At 43.3% G+C, this 22,441-nt stretch overlaps 1 protein-coding gene across 1 annotated transcript in view; it reads right to left on the bottom strand.

Annotated features, from left to right (window-relative positions):
• The window catches only part of SYNM (synemin), a 99,940-nt gene that overhangs the window by 22,288 nt on the left and 55,211 nt on the right, over positions 1–22,441 (bottom strand). Inside the window, exon 2 of the mRNA XM_040414216.1 lies at positions 13,031–13,155. Coding sequence (XP_040270150.1) covers positions 13,031–13,155 — 125 coding nt within the window. The remainder of the gene's footprint in view (positions 1–13,030; positions 13,156–22,441) is intronic.

Here is a 22,441-nt window from a genome sequence, read left to right as displayed (position 1 = left end):
TGTATGTGGGTAAGAAACTGGCTCAATGATAGAAAACAGAGGGTGGTTATTAACCGCCTCCAGACCGCCTAACGCCGGATCACGTTCCGGAGGCGGCAGCCCTGCGCTGAGTCACGCATATATGCATCATCTCGCGAGACGCGAGATTTCCTGTGAACGCGCGCACACAGGCGCGCGCGTTCACAGGATCGGAAGGTAAGAGAGTGGATCTCCAGCCTGCCAGCGGCGATCGTTCGCTGGCAGGCTGGAGATGCGATTTTTTTAACCCCTAACAGGTATATTAGACGCTGTTTTGATAACAGCGTCTAATATACCTGCTACCTGGTCCTCTGGTGGTCCCTTTTGTTTGGATCGACCACCAGAGGACACAGGTAGCTCAGTAATAAGTAGCACCAAGCACCACACTACACTACACCCCCCCCCCCGTCACTTATTAACCCCTTATGAACCACTGATCACCCCTGATCACCCCCCTGTCATTGATCACTCCCATGTAAGGCTCCATTCAGACGTCCGCATGATTTTTACGGATCCACTGATACATGGATCGGATCCGTAAAAATCATGCGGACGTCTGAATGGAGCCTTACAGGGGGGTGATCAATGACGGGGGTGATCACCCCATATAGACTCCCTGATCACCCCCCTGTCATTGATCACCCCCCTGTCATTGATCACTCCCCTGTAAGGCTCCATTCAGACGTCCGCATGATTTTTACGGATCCACTGATACATGGATCGGATCCGTAAAAATCATGCGGACGTCTGAATGGAGCCTTACAGGGGGGTGATCAATGACGGGGGTGATCACCCCATATAGACTCCCTGATCACCCCCCTGTCATTGATCACCCCCCTGTCATTGATCACTCCCCTGTAAGGCTCCATTCAGACGTCCGCATGATTTTTACGGATCCACTGATACATGGATCGGATCCGTAAAAATCATGCGGACGTCTGAATGGAGCCTTACAGGGGGGTGATCAATGACCGGGGTGATCACCCCATATAGACTCCCTGATCACCCCCCTGTCATTGATCACTCCCCTGTAAGGCTCCATTCAGACGTCCGCATGATTTTTACGGATCCACTGATACATGGATCGGATCCGCAAAACACATACGGACATCTGAATGGAGCCTTATAGGTGGGTGATCAATGACAGGGGGGTGATCACCCCATATAGACTCCCTGATCACCCCCTGTCATTGATCACTCCCCTGTAAGGCTCCATTCAGACGTCCGCATGATTTTTACGGATCCACTGATACATGGATCGGATCCGTAAAAATCATGCGGACGTCTGAATGGAGCCTTACAGGGGGGTGATCAATGACGGGGGTGATCACCCCATATAGACTCCCTAATCACCCCCCTGTCATTGATCACCCCCCTGTCATTGATCACCCCCCTGTAAGGCTCCATTCAGACATTTTTTTGGCCCAAGTTAGCGGAAATATATTTTTTTTTTCTTACAAAGTCTCATATTCCACTAACTTGTGTCAAAAAATAAAATCTCACATGAACTCACCATACCCCTCACGGAATCCAAATGCGTAAAATTTTTAGACATTTATATTCCAGACTTCTTCTCACGCTTTAGGGCCCCTAGAATGCCAGGGCAGTATAAATACCCCACATGTGACCCCATTTCGGAAAGAAGACACCCCCAGGTATTCCGTGAGGGGTATATTGAGTCCATGAAAGATTGAAATTTTTGTCCCAAGTTAGCGGAAAGGGAGACTTTGTGAGAAAAAAAAATAAAAAATCAATTTCCGCTAACTTGTGCCAAAAAAAAAAAAATTTGATGAACTCGCCATGCCCCTCATTGAATACCTTGGGGTGTCTTCTTTCCAAAATGGGGTCACATGTGGGGTATTTATACTGCCCTGGCATTTTAGGGGCCCTAAAGCGTGAGAAGAAGTCTGGGATCCAAATGTCTAAAAATGCCCTCATAAAAGGAATGTGGGCCCCTTTGCGCATCTAGGCTGCAAAAAAGTGTCACACATCTGGTATCGCCGTACTCAGGAGAAGTTGGGTAATGTGTTTTGGGGTGTCATTTTACATATACCCATGCTGGGTGAGATAAATATCTTGGTCAAATGCCAACTTTGTATAAAAAATGGGAAAAGTTGTCTTTGCCGAGATATTTCTCTCACCCAGCATGAGTATATGTAAAAGGACACCCCAAAACACATTGCCCAACTTCTCCTGAATACGGCGATACCACATGTGTGACACTTTTTTGCAGCCTAGGTGGGCAAAGTGGCCCACATTCCAAAGAGCACCTTTAGGATTTCACAGGTCATTTACCTACTTACCACACATTAGGGCCCCTGGAAAATGCCAGGGCAGTATAACTACCCCACAAGTGACCCCATTTTGGAAAGAAGACACCCCAAGGTATTCCGTGAGGGGCATGGAGAGTTCCTAGAATTTTATATTTTTTGTCACAAGTTAGCGGAAAATGATGATTTTTTTCATTTTTTTTTTCTTACAAAGTCTCATATTCCACTAACTTGTGACAAAAAATAAAAACTTCTATGAACTCACTATGCCCATCAGCGAATACCTTGGGGTGTCTTCTTTCCAAAATGGGGTCACATGTGGGGTATTTATACTGCCCTGGCATTTTAGGGGCCCTAAAGCGTGAGAAGAAGTCTGGGATCCAAATGTCTAAAAATGCCCTCATAAAAGGAATGTGGGCCCCTTTGCGCATCTAGGCTGCAAAAAAGTGTCACACATCTGGTATCGCCGTACTCAGGAGAAGTTGGGTAATGTGTTTTGGGGTATCATTTTACATATACCCATGCTGGGTGAGATAAATATCTTGGTCAAATGCCAACTTTGTATAAAAAATGGGAAAAGTTGTCTTTTGCCGAGATTTCTCTCACCCAGCATGAGTATATGTAAAAAGACAACCCAAAACACATTGCCCAACTTCTCCTGAATACAGCGATACCACATGTGTGACACTTTTTTGCAGCCTAGGTGGGCAAAGTGGCCCACATTCCAAAGAGCACCTTTAGGATTTCACAGGTCATTTACCTACTTACCACACATTAGGGCCCCTGGAAAATGCCAGGGCAGTATAACTACCCCACAAGTGACCCCATTTTGGAAAGAAGACACCCCAAGGTATTCCGTGAGGGGCATGGAGAGTTCCTAGAATTTTATATTTTTTGTCACAAGTTAGCGGAAAATGATGATTTTTTTCTTTTTTTTTTTCTTACAAAGTCTCATATTCCACTAACTTGTGACAAAAAATAAAAACTTCTATGAACTCACTGTGCCTATCAGCGAATACCTTGGGGTGTCTTCTTTCCAAAATGTGGTCACTTGTGGGGTAGTTATATTGCCCTGGCATTCTAGGGGCCCAAATGTGTGGTAAGTAGTTTGAAATCAAAATGTGTAAAAAATGGCCGGTGAAATCCGAAAGGTGCTCTTTGGAATGTGGGCCCCTTTGCCCACCTAGGCTGCAAAAAAGTGTCACACATGTGGTATTGCCGTACTCAGGAGAGGTTGGGCAATGTGTTTTGGGGTGTCATTTTACATATACCCATGCTGGGTGAGATAAATATCTTGGTCAAATGCCAACTTTGTATACAAAAATGGGAAAAGTTGTCTTTTGCCAAGATATTTCTCTCACCCAGCATGGGTATATGTAAAATGACACCCCAAAACACATTGCCCAACTTCTCCTGAGTACGGCAATACCACATGTGTGACACTTTTTTGCAGCCTAGGTGGGCAAAGGGGCCCACATTCCAAAGAGCACCTTTCGGATTTCACTGGCCATTTTTTACAGATTTTGATTTCAAACTACTTACCACACATTTGGGCCCCTAGAATGCCACGGCAGTATAACTACGCCACAAGTGACCCCATTTTGGAAAGAAGACACCCCACCTCTGATGGGCATAGTGAGTTCATAGAAGTAGGGTCATTTGTGGGGTGTTTGTACTGTCTGGCCATTGTAGAACCTCAGGAAACATGACAGGTGCTCAGAAAGTCAGAGCTGCTTCAAAAAGCGGAAATTCACATTTTTGTACCATAGTTTGTAAACGCTATAACTTTTACCCAAACCATTTTTTTTTACCCAAACATTTTTTTTTTATCAAAGACATGTAGAACAATAAATTTTGCGAAAAATTTATATATGGATGTCGTTTTTTTTGCAAAATTTTACAAGTGAAAGTGAAAAATGTCATTTTTTTGCAAAAAAATCGTTACATTTCGATTAATAACAAAAAAAGTAAAAATGTCAGCAGCAATGAAATACCACCAAATGAAAGCTCTATTAGTGAGAAGAAAAGGAGGCAAAATTCATTTGGGTGGTAAGTTGCATGACTGAGCAATAAACCGTGAAAGTAGTATAGGTCAGAAGTGTAAAAAGTGGCCTGGTCATTAAGGGTGTTTAAGCTATAGGGGCTGAGGTGGTTACTGGTACACACTCAGATTGGGTCACTGTCACTAGTGGAGTACCTCAGGGGTCAGTATTGGGCCCTATTCTCTTCAATATATTTATTAATGATCTTGTAGAAGGCTTGCATAGTAAAATATCAATTTTCGCAGATGACACTAAACTGTGTAAAGTAATTAACACTGAAGAGGACAGTATACTACTACAGAGGGATCTGGATAGATTGGAGGCTTGGGCAGATAAGTGGCAGATGAGGTTTAACACTGACAAATGTAAAGTTATGCACATGGGAAGGAATAATGCAAGTCACCCGTATATACTAAATGATAAAACACTCGGTAAGGGCTCTTTCACACTTGCGTTATTATGTTACGGCATAGAGTTCCGTCGTCGGGGCTCTATGCCGGAAGAATCCTGATCAGGATTATCCCCATGCATTCTGAATGGAGAGAAATCCGTTCAGGATGCATCAGGATGCATCAGGATGTCTTCAGTTCCGGAACGGAAGTTTTTTTGGCCGGAGAAAATACCGCAGCATGCTGCGCTTTTTGCTCCGGTCAAAAATCCTGAACACTTGCCGCAAGGCCGGATCCGGAATTAATGCCATTGAAAGGCATTAATCCGGATCCGGCCTTAAGCTAAACGTCGTTTCGGCGCATTACCGGATCCGACGTTTAGCTTTTTCTGAACGGTTACCATGGCTGCCAGGACGCTAAAGTCCTGGTTGCCATGGTAAAGTGTAGTGGGGAGCGGGGGAGCAGTATACTTACGTCCGTGCAGCTCCCGGGGCGCTTCAGAGTGACGTCAGGGCGCCCCAAGCGCATGGATGACATGTCGCATGGATCACGTCATCCATGCGCATGGGGCGCTCTGACGTCATTCTGGAGCGCCCCGGGACCCGCACAGACGGTAAGTATACTGCTCCCCCGCTCCCCATTACTACTATGGCAACCAGGACTTTAATAGCGTCCTGGGTGCCATAGTAACACTGAACGCATTTTGAAGACGGATCCATCTTCAAATGCTTTTCACTTGCGGTGTTACGGATCCGGCGGGCACCTCCGGCAAATGGAGTGCACGACGGATCCGGACAACGCAAGTGTGAAAGAGGCCTTACACTGACATGGAAAAGGACCTAGGAATTTTAATAAACAGCAAACTAAGCTGCAAAAACCAGTGTCAGGCAGCTGCTGCCAAGGCCAATAGGATAATGGGTTGCATCAGAAGGGGCATAGATGCCCGTGATGAGAACATATTCCTACTACTTTACAAATCATTAGTCAGGCCACACATGGAGTACTGTGTACAGTTCTTGTAAACAAGGCAGACATAGCAGAGCTGGAGAGGGTCCAGAGGAGGGCAACTAAAGTAATAACTGGAATGGGCAAATACAATACCCTGAAAGATTATCAAAATTAGGGTTATTCACTTTAGAAAAAAGACGACTGAGGGGAGATCTAATTAATATGTATAAATATATCAGGGGTCAGTACAGAGATCTCTCCCATCATATATTTATCCCCAGGACTGTGACGAGGGGACATCCTCTGCGTCTGGAGGAAACAAGGTTTGTACACAAACATAGAAAAGGATTCTTTACGGTAAGAGCAGTGAGACTATGGAACTCTCTGCCTGAGGAGGTGGTGATGGTGAGTACAATAAAGGAATTCAAGAGGGGCCTGGATGTATTTCTGGAGCGTAATAATATTACAGGCTATTGTTACTAGAGAGGGGTCGTTGATCCAGGGAGTTAGTCTGATTGCCTGATTGGAGTCGGGAAGGAATTTTTTATTCCCCTAAAGTGGGAAAAATTGGCTTCTACCTCACAGGTTGTTTTTTTTTTGCCTTCCTCTGGATCAACTTGCAGGATAACAGGCCGAACTGGATGGACAAATGTCTTTTTTCGGCCTTATGTACTATGTTACTATGTTACAGCAGTGTCATTGCTGTGCTCTGTGCTTTCCACACTACATTAAATAGATAGTTAGATAGCTTATATATATAATACAGATAGTTAGTGGGAGAGTCAGTGTAGGTTATATCCTAATATAGTGTAGCTGTTGCAGTGCTATGTGTTAGGTAGTGTGATAGGTTCTGCTGTCCATATATACATGCAGACCTGCTAAAATGTGAAGTTTCACGTATTGCGCCAAAATATTCGCATCAGTAGTGCCAATTAACGCAATCGCAAATATATTGGAGCCCTCTAACTGCATATAAAGCCAATTTTAATGTTCTGCTGTGCCAACCATTTTCTCCAATCTCAGAAAACTTCTAGCAGCTTGGAAAATGTAGCAAAAGTAACCCACGCCTATATTTTGCGCACATTATGCAAATATTACATTGCCGATTTTTCGCAATCAAGAAAATAATCTCGAATTCGCAAATATATGTCCAATATTTCCCTAAATATTTGTGAAAAATTTGAATATAGCCCCTGCCCAGTGGCGTACTGCCAATATAGGCAGACCACGACGTCGCTATGGGGCCCGTGGCACAGGGGGGCCCGGAGCGTAAGGAAGGCCCCGCCCCCTATGTCTGCTCAAGACTCAGTTTATTGGCTGGGGTATGAGGCGGCCCGTAGCCTTCCCTCTTGTGTTCTCCCAGCGGGCCCCCCCCCTCCCCGGGGATGATGCGATTGCGATCCCTCCCCCTGTCTGACCTCCATATGGTCCGGGCTGCGGGCTCCCAGGCACTGCGTCTACTCTCTGCTGCATTTCACACTGGCCAATCAACATTTAGCAGATCCTGCTGCTGATTGGCCAGTGTATTGCTGGCAGGCAGCAGGAGCAGCGCAGGCTCAAGCACTGAAGCACACACAGAGGCGCGCACTCAGCGTGGCAGTATTTATCCTCTCTCTGTCCTCAGTGTGTGCTCCCCGCCATCTGCCTCGGGCCCTCGGCCCTCAAGTCATCACTCAGCCAGTGTCAGTGAGTGAGCGCAGCCCCCACGCCCACATCCCAGACTGAAGGACCGGGACAGAATAAACACTTTCTCAGGTAGTGTACCACAGTAGAGCTTCACTTTTAATAAAAAGTTCAGGTTGGATGGATATGGATATTTTTGATGGGGGGGGGGGGGGGGGGTTTCAGCTGAGCAAACAGTGGGGTTTGGGGGGGGAGGAACTGTAGGCTCACAGAGGACTCAGAATGACAGTGTGCTATCCTCCTACTCTCCCCCAAAGGGAGAGTCCTCTAGTCCTCTATTCCTCTATTAGCCTACAGGGCCCCCCCAGCACATCAGTCACCTTGGGGGGTGGGGGGAGCTATGTGCAACCTTAGCATCAGCAGCAAGGAGTTAAAGGGGTTATCCAACCAACCCCTATAATTCCCCCTACTGTATGCGGTGCCTGGGCATTTTGGGTGGCAAAATAGGGGTTAGATAGCCCTTCTAACCCTTAGGGTACCAGCGTTTTTTTTTGTTTTTTTTTCATTTTTTCATTTTCTTTTTTTTCCCTATCTTCCTTCAGCTATAACTTTTTTATTTTTCCATTGACATAGATGTAGGAGGGCTTATTTTTTGCGGGAGAAGTTGTACTTTAATATTGCATACAATGTAGTGGGAAGCGGGCAAAACTATTTTAAATGGGGTGGAGTTTGAAAAAAAAAAAAACGCAATTTCTCCACCGTTTTATGGGTTTTGTTTCTATGGCATTTCCTTTGTGGCAAAACTGACCTGTGCTCTTCATTTTCTGGGTCAGTACGATTGCAATGATACCACATATGTATAGTTTTTTTATGTCTAAATAGTTTTTTAGTTACTGAAACAAAATTGGTTAATAATAAAAAAAATTAATAAAAAGATTTATTCCTAATGGTTTCAGTAGGTCATGTATACATTTCTTTAATGGCAAATGGGGGTGTGGCATGGGAGGAGCCAGGACAGAAGGTGGGATGGGCCAGGGGTGGGTAGTGGGCGGGGTTAGGGAGTCCAATTCAGATTCTTGCTATGGGGCCCAGTGATTTCTATGTACGCCCCTGCCCCTGCCGCTCATCACTACTTATCATCTGTATTCAGGATCATAATCCCTGACAAGTAGAGAGGAGGAGGATGAGGCAGCTCTTTACCTCAGTGTTGTAAAGTAACTTGTCCTCATGTGTGATTAGGACAGGTTTTGTGTGAACTAAAGGAACAGCGGCCATTTTGTTTCCCCTGATGATTGCTCCCCAGACAAAACGAGCCATTATAAATAATGAAAGGTATGTGAGAATATACTTATAATAAAATAATATTTAAGTATTTTCATTTTCTTAATTCCCGGAGAACCCCTTTAACAGCTGTCTGTGTCTGTCCTTTCTATATATTGTGATATTTGGTTCCTTTTCCATGTACAGAGATGAGTCTGGTGAAGGTGAGATTTTCTCTGGAGGGATTATGGGTGACTGTTAACTGTCTACTGGTGATGCGGAAATGTCTTCTTGTCAGCTGATCACAAGAGATAGACCACAAATAACCTAAAAATAAAATGTCCATATATTTTATTCTATTAATGGAATAAAGTGGCCATTGCATGACATCCCCAGATATCATGGAGCTTCCTGTACATATAAAGGCAAGTTTATGCATTGCCAACACGCCATCATGTATACAGTTGTGTTCAAAATTATTCAACCCCCACTGAAATTGAGTGTTTTGGCCAGTTTGACATTGATTTTGATCATTTCAGTCATCTTGTTTACAATTAAATCAAAGAGGCCCTTGTAAGTCAGACAAATATAACATAACATTTATAATGAAATAACCACAAATGTCTTTTCTGTGCTCACATCATTATCAGTTTTATTCAACCCCCAAGTGACATTCAATCTTAGTACTTAGTACATCATCCTTCTCCAGTTATAACAGCTTTTAAACGTGAAACATAGCTTGACACAAGTGTCTTGCAGCGATCTACGGGTATCTTCGCCCATTCTTCATGGGCAAAAGCCTCCAGTTCAGTCCCATTCTTAGGCTTGCGCGCTGCAACTGTTTTCTTTAAGTCCCACCAGAGGTTCTCAATCGGATTTAAGTCTGGTGACTGCGATGGCCACTTCAAAATGTTCCAGCCTTTAATCTGCAACCATGCTCTGGTGGACTTGGAGGTATGCTTGGGATCATTGTCCTGTTGAAAGGTCCAACGTCTCCCAAGCCTCAGGTTTGTGACGGACTGCATCACATTTTCATCCAATATCTCCTGGTACTGAAGAGAATTCATGGTACCTTGCACGCGCTGAAGCTTCCCTGTACCTGTAGAAGCAAAACAGCCCCAAAGCATGATTGACCCCCCGCCATGCTTCACAGTAGGCAAGGTGTTCTTTTCTTCATAGGCCTTGTTCTTCCTCCTCCAAACATAGCGTTGATCCATGGGCCCAAACTGTTCTAATTTTGTTTCATCAGTCCACAGAACACTTTTGTGGTTTGTCCACATGACTTTTGGCATACTGCAGTCGACTCTTCTTATTCTTTGGAGACAGCAAGGGGGTGCGCCTGGGAGTTCTGGCATGGAGGCCTTCATTACGCAGTGTGCGCCTTATTGTCTGAGCTGAAACTTCAGTGCCCACATCTGACAAATCTTTTTTCAGTTCCTCAGCAGTCACACGGGGACTTTTCTCCACTTTGCGCTTCAGGTAGCGCACAGCAGTCGAAGTCAGCATCTTCTTTCTGCCACGACCAGGTAGCGTTTCAACAGTGCCCTTTGCCTTGAATTTGCGAATGATGCTTCCTATGGTGTCTCTTGGTATGTTTAACATCTTTGCAATCTTCTTATAGCCATTGCCCTTCCTGTGAAGAGAAATCACCTCTTCTCTTGTCTTCCTGGACCATTCTCTTGGCTTCACCATGTTTGTAAACACACCAGTAAATGTCTAGAAGGAGCCGAGTATCACAGTCCTTTTACATCTGCCTAATTGGTGCTTATTATGCTTGATTGCTGCTCCTTGACATCCACAGGTGTTTTCAATACCTGATCGAAAACACTTGAATGAACCTCTGTTCTTAAGAGTGGTAGTCTTTAAGGGGTTGAATAATTGTGTCAATGAAGAAATCACAAAAAAAACATTTAATACTGTATTACAAAAACAATTGATGTCATTTTAGTTGCATTTGGTTCTTTAAAAATTCCTTGTAAGATTTCATTCTGAACACAATTACAAATGTACACTAAATTCCCTAAAACCCTTTACAGCATTGGGGGTTGAATAATTTTGAACACAACTGTATAAGAAATATTTTCCTATACTTAAAAGGGTCTGTAAGGTGCAGAGGCCATTTTATGTGTAAGAAATTCTCTTCGCCTACATACATTCCTTATTTATTCTTCTATTGTACCGTAGTTACATCCTACAGATGTGAATAAACAAGCCATGATATTGCCATTCACATCAGACCCTATATTTTAAAGAGAACATGTCACCATAAAAATGCAATACAGTCTGCAGGAAGCACTTATAGGGCAGGAGGAGCTGAGCAGGCTGATAGACAGTTTTATGGGAGAAGATTCAGCAAAACTTGTAATTGATTCATTTAAACTTCTGCTCATTCTGAGTGTAGATGTCATGTGGGTGGTCCTACTCATTGATTGACAGCTAAGGGTGGGTTCACATCAGCGTTATGTATGCCGTTATGGATTTCCATTATAACATGGTTGTAATGGAAAATAACAGAATTCATATGATGGAATGCAAAACGGAAACCTTTAAAAGACATTCTGTTTTGCTTTCCGTCATAATAGAAGTCTTTGGGCAATCATAACGGATCCGTCTGGTTCCCGTTATGCAAGACGGAAAACAAAGTCCTGTCGACGACAACGCCTTGGGGTCCAGCATATCCATGTAGGAGCACCGTGACACGTGCACAACACCATTAAGGGACATTTAGGCCACCCTACACCACTCTGGCATTCCTACATCTGGGTACCACCATATCACTAAAAGGGGCACTGTGCCCTTGTTGCTTCACTGCAACTGGCGTCACGACAATAACACTACAAAACGGACTCCTATATTTTATTTATAGCTATATATATTATTAAAATAAGGGAAGGCTGATTAGGCCTGATCACATAAGGATATATAACAAGGAAAGTGTAATCCTAATAAACGTAAAGGAATTTCGATAACAAACGAGTAGCTAAATGATCAATATGAAAAGAACACTGGGGATCACCAGAAAGTGTGGAGGGAGGATGAACAGAGGTAGTGGTAAAGGGAGGGACTATTATCCCTAACGTTTTCCTAACTAATACCTCTGCCTTGGGACGACTCCTGAAGGTGAAATCTCCCCGTCCTCGTGCATCCCCTGGCAGACAGACTGGGTTTCCTCCGTACCCCAATGCGTTTCTCCCACCTGAGTTCATAAGGGGGTTGCTTAGGGAAATACAAACGATTATACTGGGCCCCTCAAACAAATAAAAAGATACCCAAAAGAATGATATATTACGTTACTTGGCGGAGGCTTGTAGCATGGATGTGCAGAGAAGGCATCACATGTGACTCCTATGATAAGGAGATGATTCATTCACCTGGGATAATCCCGCGGGGACAATATCTGAAAACCTGTAGAAACTGCTCTAGCCACCAAGAGTTTTTTGTGGAAGCCAGGAAGCTACAAAACAGATTGACTGAAAGGGGATACCCGCAGAGAATTTTGAGGACTGCCTCAATCAATCACTGACACGGGATAGAACAGCTTTTCTTACTTCCAAACAAACTTCAGATGAAGTACAGGCATCAGGAGTCATCCCCGGGCAGAGGTATTAGTTAGGAAAACGTTAGTCCCTCCCTATCACCACTACCTCTGTTCATCCTCCCTCCACAGTTTCTGGTGATCCCCAGTGTTCCTTTCATATTGATCATTTAGCTATTCGATTGTTTTCGAAATTCCTTTACGTTTATTAGGATTACACTTTCCTTGTTATATATCCTTAGGTGATCAGGACTAATCAGCCTTCCCTTATTTTAATGATATAAATAAAATTTAGTTTTAAAGGTCTACTTTTTCATAGGTAGTTTTTGTTAGGCACTCGGGATAGGTCATCAATATGAGATCAGGAGTGGTCCAACTCCCAGGACCCCCACTGATCAGCCATAGTGGTCACAGGCGCAGCTTAGCCCCATTCAAGTGAATAGGAATGAGTTGCAATACCAAACACAGCCACCATGCAATGTAAGACGCTGTGGTTGGTGAGCTGCGAGGAGGTTGCGGCACTCACGGGAACACTGTGGCCTTCTAAAACAGCTGATTACCAGGGTTGTCGGAAGTCTAACTCCTGCCGATCTCATATTGATGAGCTATCCTGAGTATAGGTTATTGATATGTAAATCCCAGAGAACCCCTAAATTTATTGTTGGGAAAATATGGTAAATATGAGGCCAGTTTTTCTCATATCTACACAGTTCAGACTATGACAATACTGTAGCAATCTCACCATACCCAATCCCAGGCTGTATAAGTTATCTGACCTAAAAGTATAGGTTGAGAATCAATCTCTAACATACAATATGTTGTACAAAACTTTCCTCTTAATTCAAAGACGTCTTTATTTAATTGAAATTTGTTTCATGCAAAAAAAAAAAAAGAAAACGTGATTTATTCCTCGAGCAATAGCAGACCAGTGATAGTTCACATTACCTATAAGCAGCCACTTCCAGGCTGAGTCCTGTCTTCACTTGCGCCAGATCGTGATAATCCTTGAGACGCTCAGTGATGATTATAGTAATAGTCTGTTTTTCATTCTCCAACTCTTCTATTATGATCTGTAGAAGCAAATTGTGAAGAAGTTATTAATTTTTAAAATGTTCTATATAGCACATGATGAAACAAAATCATGCAAACAGCATAAAAGGAGCACTATATATACAGTGTACAGTACACTAATAACATAGAAAAGGGTACTGGTCAAGTGCCCATAGAGCCTTCTAAAAGAAGAATTAAAGGGCATCTGTCAGCAGGTTTGTAGCTATGACACTGGCTGACCTGTTACATGTGCACTTGGCAGCTGAAGGCATCTGTGTTGGTGTCGATGCTGAGAAAAATAATGTTTTAATATATGCAAATGAGCCTCTAGGAGCAATGGGGGCGTCGCCGTTACACCTAAATGTTCTGCTCTCTGCTTTAATTGACAGGGACAGGCAGGCATGATCACGTTTACACTGCCTGGCCCTGTCAATCAAAGTGCAGAGAGGGCAGCAGTTGCAGAGAGAGCAGAGCCTCTAGGAGTAATGGCAACTCCCCCGTTGCTCTTTGAGGCTCATTTGCATATTAAAACATAATTTTTTTTCACACATATGAACATGGCACCAACTCAGATGCCCAGTGCACATGCAACAGGTCAGTTAGTTTCAATCTGCTGTTCACAGCGTTCCAGGTCCAGGGGCGAGCGTGCATCGCCACAGCTTCGGGTTACTGCTGGACCGGAAACAGAAGATGCAGGATCTTGGCTCCTGTAACACCATGCCTGGCGCCCGGGCCATTGTTTCTCAGTCTTGGAGAACCCCCTGATAAAAGGATCTTTGTGTTCTTATGAACAATCCAACCATCAACATACGAGAGTGAAGTGGCTGCTCAGGAACAACCATCATCAGTGCTAAACCATCTCTAACATGCCATACATACCACTTACAGTCTAGATCTTAGACTGGCTTCTTTTAAAGGGGGTTTCCTATTTTAGACATTTGTGTCATATCTACAGGTTATACCATAACTAGATGCATGTCCCACCTATCCCATATCTCACCGCAACTATCTCTTTTGACCCCCACCCTGTGGCCATTGTGAAAGGAGAGCAGGGAGTTTAAAGAAGGTGCTGAGTATTTACTGTTAGCCTCCCAGATCAGACCTATGTGCACATCGGCTTAGCTGTTTTCAGATTGAGAACGCATCTCGCCCACTGCTGCCCTTTGCTAATGTTATTTCCCACTCAGCTTTGATGAAATCACCTTAGACACTGTTGCCTGTTGAGTGTCAACAAGCTATTTACTGAAACCACTTAGAACAACCAGATCTACTTACAAACCGGATTCCAAAAAAGTTGGGACACTAAACAAATTGTGAATAAAAACTGAATGCAATGATGTGGAGATGGCAAATGTCAATATTTTATTTGTAATAGAACGTAGATGACAGATCAAACGTTTAATCCGAGTAAATGTATCATTTTAAAGGAAAAATACGTTGATTCAAAATTTCACGGTGTCAACAAATCCCAAAAAAGTTGGGACAAGTAGCAATAAGAGGCTGGAAAAAGTAAATTTGAGCATAACGAAGAGCTGGAAGACCAATTAACACTAATTAGGTCAATTGGCAACATGATTGGGTATAAAAAGAGCTTCTTAGAGTGGCAGTGTCTCTCAGAAGTCAAGATGGGTAGAGGATCACCAATTCCCACAATGTTGCGCAGAAAGATAGTGGAGCAATATCAGAAAGGTGTTACCCAGTGAAAAATTTCAAAGACTTTGCATCTATCATCATCAACTGTGCATAACATCATCCGAAGATTCAGAGAATCTGGAACAATCTCTGTGCGTAAGGGTCAAGGCCGTAAAACCATACTGGATGCCCGTGATCTCCGGGCCCTTAAACGACACTGCACCACAAACAGGAATGCTACTGTAAAGGAAATCACAGAATGGGCTCAGGAATACTTCCAGAAACCATTGTCAGTGAACACAATCCACCGTGCCATCCGCCGTTGCCAGCTGAAACTCTACAGTGCAAAGAAGAAGCCATTTCTAAGCAAGATCCACAAGCTCAGGCGTTTTCACTGGGCCAGGGATCATTTAAAATGGAGTGTGGCAAAATGGAAAACTGTTCTGTGGTCAGACGAGTCACGATTCGAAGTTCTTTTTGGAAATCTGGGACGCCATATCATCCGGACCAAAGAGGACAAGGACAACCCAAGTTGTTATCAACGCTCAGTTCAGAAGCCTGCATCTCTGATGGTATGGGGTTGCATGAGTGCGTGTGGCATGGACAGCTTGCTTGTCTGGAAAGGCACCATCAATGCAGAAAAATATATTCAGGTTTTAGAACAACATATGCTCCCATCCAGACGTCATCTCTTTCAGGGAAGACCCTGCATTTTTCAACAAGATAATGCCAGACCACATTCTGCATCAATCACAACATCATGGCTGCGTAGGAGAAGGATCCAGGTACTGAAATGGCCAGTCTGCAGTCCAGATCTTTCACCTATAGAGAACATTTGGCGCATAATAAAGAGGAAGGTGCAACAAAGAAGGCCCAAGACGATTGAACAGTTAGAGGCCTGTATTAGACAAGAATGGGAGAGCATTCCTATTTCTAAACTTGAGAAACTGGTCTCCTCGGTCCCCAGACGTCTGTTGAGTATTGTAAGAAGAAGGGGAGATGCCACACAGTGGTGAAAATGGCCTTGTCCCAACTTTTTTGGGATTTGTTGACACCATGAAATTCTGATTCAACATATTTTTCCCTTAAAATGGTACATTTTCTCAGTTTAAACTTTTGTTCCGTGATTTATGTTCTATTCTGAATAAAATATTAGAAGTTGGCACCTCCACATCATTGCATTCAGTTTTTATTCACGATTTGTATAGTGTCCCAACTTTTTTGGAATCCGGTTTGTATATAGCACCTATCAGCCCTCCTGACATGTCCACTTGTATTCTCCATAATGACAATTTTTTAGAACTCAACATTATGTCATTATTAAGATAATACAGGTGAAACTCCAAAAATGTGAATATCGTTCAAAGTTCATTTATTCCAGTAATGCAACCTAAAAGGTGAAACTAACATATGAGATAGACTCATTACATGCAAAGCGAGATAATTCAAGCCATTATTTGTTATAATTTGGATGATTATGGCTTACAGCTTATGAAACCCCAAAGTCACAATCTCAGGTACCCTTTGCGCAGGGGGTATGGATTAATTAGCTGACTAGAGTGTGACACTTTGAGCCTAGAATATTGAATCTTTTCACAAAATTCTAATTTCAAGCTGCATTAATGCAATTCCTTTTAAGTTGCATTACTGAAATAAATGGACTTTTGCACGATATTCAAATTTTTCGAGTTTCACCTGTACATAAATAGGGTAGTTCAGCAATGACGTAGAATGGTGAGGGGGTCAAACGCAGAACAAAATTGTGATAATAATCTGGTAACTAAAGACCACCACTGCAGACTGCTCAATATCTGTTAAAACAATACCATTTAATGCTTAGTATTACCAGTGCCAAAAATATATGGCAAAACTGTTATGACAATGAATGCATCGATTCAATACAGAACAATAATAGGTTGAAACACAACAAAATAAAAACTAGAATGTGAAATAAAAAAGAAAAAGTCCACTGTGGGACACTTGCGAAATGTAACTGTAATGGCCTTACCATATCATTCCCTCTAAAAAATTCCAAAATTGCAATAATTCTTGTACTGTAGGCAGCTACAGTCCAGTCCAGTAACACATAGAATAAGAGATAATACAGCTCCACTACTTGCTCCAGTTTCTCTATATTCCGTACTGTAATATCAGACTTAGACATTAGTCTTGTATAGTCGTTATGTTCATGCATTAGCCGTATCAGGTTTCCCAAATGTGTGGATTGCCAAACCGTCACACCTAAACTCACGTCAGTGAGACATATTCTTTCCAAAGAACACAATAATTAATATACTTTCCCTATTTAGCGTTCATCAAAGATGAATGCTGGATAATGTCAGCTGTCTCACATCTCTACAGATACCAGTCTGTCTCACAGGTTAAAGAGGACCTGTCACCGCTCCTGACCTGCTTGTTTTAATAGCGTCATGCCTTCCCCATGTAATAACAATTCTGGAGCCTCTATTCTTATGGCTCTATGTTGTGTCATTCCTTTATTATCTCTACTAGAGGTTATGAATAAATTGCTAGCAGTCTGCAGTAAGGGTACAGAGGAGGGGTAATTTGCTGCTAAGCCAAATTTCCTCATGTTTCATGGTAACAAATCAATTTTTCCTGAAATGGGGTAAAAAAAGAAAAAAATCATACTTACCTGATCCGTTTGAGCAAAAAGAGCCCGCTGCCACCATCTTCATTGAAGATTCTGCACAAAATCTCGTGCACGGTGATGTATGACGTCACCACGCCGGCCAAAGTAATGATGTCATCACGTGTGTGCGACATTTCATGCTGGATCTTCAATCACGATGGTGGCGGTGGGCTCTTCACGATGAAAAGGATGAGGTAAGTATGATTTATTTTAATTTTTATTATAGACCTTAATATTAATGTCAGATGCCTCAATCAGCGATGAACAAGGCATCTGAGGGGTACAATTCCATTTCCCTGTCATTGCACCCACCACTGACAAAGAAATGCGCTTCGTGACAAAGTAATTCATCATGAAGCGAAGCAAATCAGCCAAATCGAATTTTCAAGAACTTCGCTCAACACTATTGATGGCCTTTCCTGAGGATAGGCCATCAATATCAAAAATCTCAGACAACACTTTTAAGGCTGCAGTGGATGCTAGGTGATACTCCTCCCTGTTTTTGGTTATAACTGCACTATAAGGAAGGCCATTCTGCTCTCCCTCACTATATTAATCACATAACGCCACAACATTTGTAGTTGTCAGAAAAAAAAAGAAGATTGAACCTTCACAGGGGCTTTCGCCATTAAATAAAGGCACATAAAGCCTGGTTACTGAAAAAACTGTTCCTCTCAAGAAAGACTGGTTAGTGTGAAGAACTCAAACAACATGTTATAGAGATGCATGAACCTGGAAAAGGCTAAAAAAGAATTGTTAAAGATCTGGGTGACTATAAGTCCTCAGTTATCTACAAATGATCTACAAATGGTGGCCTATGGTTGGCTTGCAGGCATCTCCAGGCATTGTCTGAGCACCAAGACTAGACCAGAGAAAACAGAGATCAGTGGGGACCTAAAAGTGTTGTAACTGGAGTGGTGATAGTGAGTATCCCTTCTTTTATTTTTTTATCCACTCATTTTGATGAATACCCACAACCTACCTCCTGGACAATCCCTTTAATGACTGTGCTTACTGTGCAAACTCCTCCCAGAATCTGAGATCTACAGACTCCTGGAACAGTATGAGGATGATAAGATTTTACAATAACCAACCATTGGCAAACTGTCACCACAGACACCCACAAAAATACAAATATAATTCATCCATCTTCATTCTTCTAAAAAATCTGAAATGATAATTTTGTAAACTTGTTAAAGGGCTTCTGTCACCCCCAAAACACATTTTTCATTTTTGGGCTTGTTAAAATCCTTATTGAACGACTATTCCCTATATAGGGCTCTTACCTTGGTCTGTGGCTTCGTTTTCATTAAAAATCGATCTTTTAAAATATGCAAATGACTTCACTACCAGCAAGTAGGGCGTCTACTTGCTGGTAGCCGCCGCATCCTCCTTTTAAAAAACCGCCCCCTCCTCCAGTTGATTGACAGGGCCAGGGAGCGCTCGCCTCCTCAGCACTCTCTCAGTGCGCCTGCGCCGATGACGTCTTCTCTTTCGGTGACGTCATCGGCGCAGGCGCACTGAGAGCGTCCTCCTCTCAGTGCGCCTGCGCCGAATGAAGACAGGCGCGGGATTTGAAATGCTGACAGGGCCAGCCGGAGGAGGAGAGCGCTCGCTGGCCCTGTCAATCAACTGGAGGAGGGGGCGGTTTTTTAAAAGGAGGATGCGGCGGCTACCAGCAAGTAGACGCCCTACTTGCTGGTAGTGAAGTCATTTGCATATTTTAAAAGATCGATTTTTAATGAAACGAAGCCACAGAACAAGGTAAGAGCCCTATATAGGGAATAGTCGTTCAATAAGGATTTTAACAAGCCCAAAAATGAAAAATGTGTTTTGGGGGTGACAGAAGCCCTTTAAGCAGCACTAAAAGGCGCTGTACTGTTTAGTGAACTATAACAATCAGCATGCAAGGATCTACTTGTAAAACCTCATTCACATGTCCGTGTCTGTGCTTAAATCCGTGAAAAGGTGGTCAGTGATGCATCCGTGAAACTGTCCGTGAAGGAACCGTGTTGGGTTCGTGTGTCAGTTTTTTGCTGTCCGTGTGTCATCCGTGTTTCACTGACACTGCACAGCTGAAAGATAATTTTCAAAGCATTTCTTCCTAATGATCCGTGAAACATGGATGGCATCTGTGTTGAATCGGTGGTTTTCATGGACCCATAGACTATAATGGGCATGATGGATCCGTGAGCATGCCTCCGTGGTAAAAACACAGACCCACAGCCCGTGCTAAAACCCTGATGTCTGAATACACACATTAAAATGAATGGGGACGTGTGCTGTCCGTGGAGAACACATACAGCACATGTCCGACGTGTGAATGAGGCTTAATAGTGGGACTATTTATCCATCATACTGCAGTCATAGTCTATGGGGTTCTGGGCAGCCATGACTCATGACTTGCAGTAAATAATCTTGTGTTCTGCATTTTCAGTCATGAGATTGCTCCCTGACCGCTGGTAACAACAACCAATCTTGACTTTTCGGCGTTCCTCTGGCTGACCTTGCTGCTGCTTCTTGTACTGCATCAGATTTTCGCTTACATACTGTATACATACTGTATATGGTGGCTCAGATGCATTTTTGATGCTTTGATGGAATACGTATAATTTGTCAGACTTAAATTTTTGACCGCAGAAAACCAATGCACTGTAGCGCAGTCTATAATAACTGCAACTAATTGCACTTTGCACAATGTCAAATATATAAACAAGAACCGAATTTCACTTGGACAAAATGTCCTGTCATAAAATGCTTATCACGGAAGCAGTGACATGACGAGCTGGAGCAGACTGATAAGTAAGGGCGAGTTCACATCTGTGTTGAAGGCTCCAGATTCCTTAAAAAGACTGGACGGTAAAAGACTGCATCCGTTAAAAAAAAACAGGATTTCGAACGGGAACTACACAGACTCCATTGTAGTCAATGAAATCTTTTCCAGCTCTGTTCGGGTCAGTTACAGTATGTGCACTTCTGTTATTTCTGCTGTTCTGTCCTCTAACGGTGCAGAACCACAGATGAAAGCAGCAGTGATGTAGAATACTGTATAACCATATTGCCTGCCTGCAGGGGCTTAGCTAAAGGCTCATGGGCCTTGGTGCAAGAGTTCAGCTTGGGCCCCCCGTCCCTCAGTGCTTGTTGGCAAGGGGCAGGGGAGCACATATCCTTCCTGATGCCTGAGGCAAACATTGAAAGGGCACCCCCTCATGCCAAATTCTTAACCTAACCCCTTCCCTCCAGCCAGAGGTGTAAATTGACCAGTATGCACTTTCTATAATGCCAGTGTCTTATGCGGCACAAGGGTCTTTGGGCCCCCTCAGGCTCCTGGGCCCGGTAGCGACTGCTACCTCTGCACCCGCTATAGCTACTCCCCTGCCTGCCTGTAACACATAAGTGATACATTGTATGATACCACTGGTGTTTACAGGGAAGACAGACCTCAGCCTAAGGGTCCATTCACACATCCGTCTGTGTTTTGCGGATCCACGGATCCGCAAAACACGGACATCGGCGATGTGCGTTCCGCATTTTGGGACCGCACATCGCCGGCATTCTCATAGAAAATGCCTTTTCTTGTCCGCAATGGCGGAAAAGAATAGGACATGTTCTATTTTTTTTGGGATCGGTATTGTGGACCCGGAAGTGCGGATCCGCAATTCCGGATCCGGGCAGCACATCGTGCTGCCCTATAGAAATGAATGGGTCTGCAATTCCGTTCGGCAAAATGCGGAACGAAATTGCGGACGTGTGAATGGACCCTTAAAGGGGGTTATCTGAAGACTAAAAGACCCCCCTTCCAATTCCCAGGACCCTTGTATACATTATACTTACCTGCTCCCCAGCACCTGCATAGCTCTGGATCCCTGCAAAGCCACCGCAGCTTCTCCCTTTCACGCAGATTAAAACATCTGGCGACAGGGGAAGCAGCCAATAGAAGGCCGCGATGATGACCAGCCTCCTTATCAGCTAGGGAGGCTCTTCCCCGTTGCAGCTTGCTATTGGTTGCTCCCTCCCTCACCGGATGTTTTGATCCTCGTGATGGGAAGAAGCAGTGGCGGCCGTGCAGGGATCCATAGCGACGCATGTTCTGAGGAGCTTTGGATAACCCCTTTAAAGAGGTTGTCCTGGATTATTTTAAACTGCTACCACACGGTGGTACCTGTGAAGAAACATATACTTACCAGCTTCCTGCTGCTCCATTCCAGCTCTGTGGCTCAGGGCTGTCTTCACTGGCTCTCCGGTCCCTGTCTATCAGCTTCATCACATGCACAGATGCAACCAATGACTGGCCTCAGCGGTCAAAAGACAGCTTGGGAACCAGTAGATTTATCTATATTCTTCTTTACAGGTAGCTACTACTGGGTGGGTGGGGAATAAAAAAAATAAAAAATCTTGATGAACTATTTTAATTTTCCAAATTTTTCCTAATAAAATTCTTGTCAGGTTTTATTAATGCTTATAAGATAGCATGTCCTTTTGGACACTTCCTATAAGTTTAAAATTGAGGTGAACAACACAATCTGTAAAGTTATACAATTTTTTGTCACCTTACATCACAAAAAGTGTAATAGCAAGCGATCAAAAAGTCACACGCACCCCAAAATAGTGTCAATAAAACCGTCATCTCATCCTGCAAAAATCATACCCTACCCAAGGTAATCGCCCAAAAACTGAAAATTCTGGCTTTCAGACTATGGAAACACTAAAACATGTTTTTTTTTGTTTCAAAAAAGAAATCATTGTGTAAAACTTACATAAATAAAAAAAAAGTATACATATTAGGTATCGCCGCATCCGTGACAACCTGGTCTATAAAAATATCACATGTACCCTAAAAATCTTATGTACCCTAAACTAGTACCAACAAAACTGCCACCCTATCCCGTAGTTTCTAAAATGGGGTAACTTTTTTGGAGTTTCTACTCTAGGGGTGCATCAGGGGGGCTGAAATTTTATCTCCATTTGCCAATAACTCTTGTGGAACACCTAAAGGGTTAACGACGTTTGTAAAATCAGTTTTG

The sequence above is a fragment of the Bufo bufo genome, chromosome 1, assembly GCF_905171765.1.
Source record: "Bufo bufo chromosome 1, aBufBuf1.1, whole genome shotgun sequence".
Taxonomy (NCBI): domain Eukaryota; kingdom Metazoa; phylum Chordata; class Amphibia; order Anura; family Bufonidae; genus Bufo; species Bufo bufo.
The sequence above is the reverse complement of the archived record's forward strand: the minus strand, read 5'-3'. Positions and strand labels throughout refer to the sequence as shown.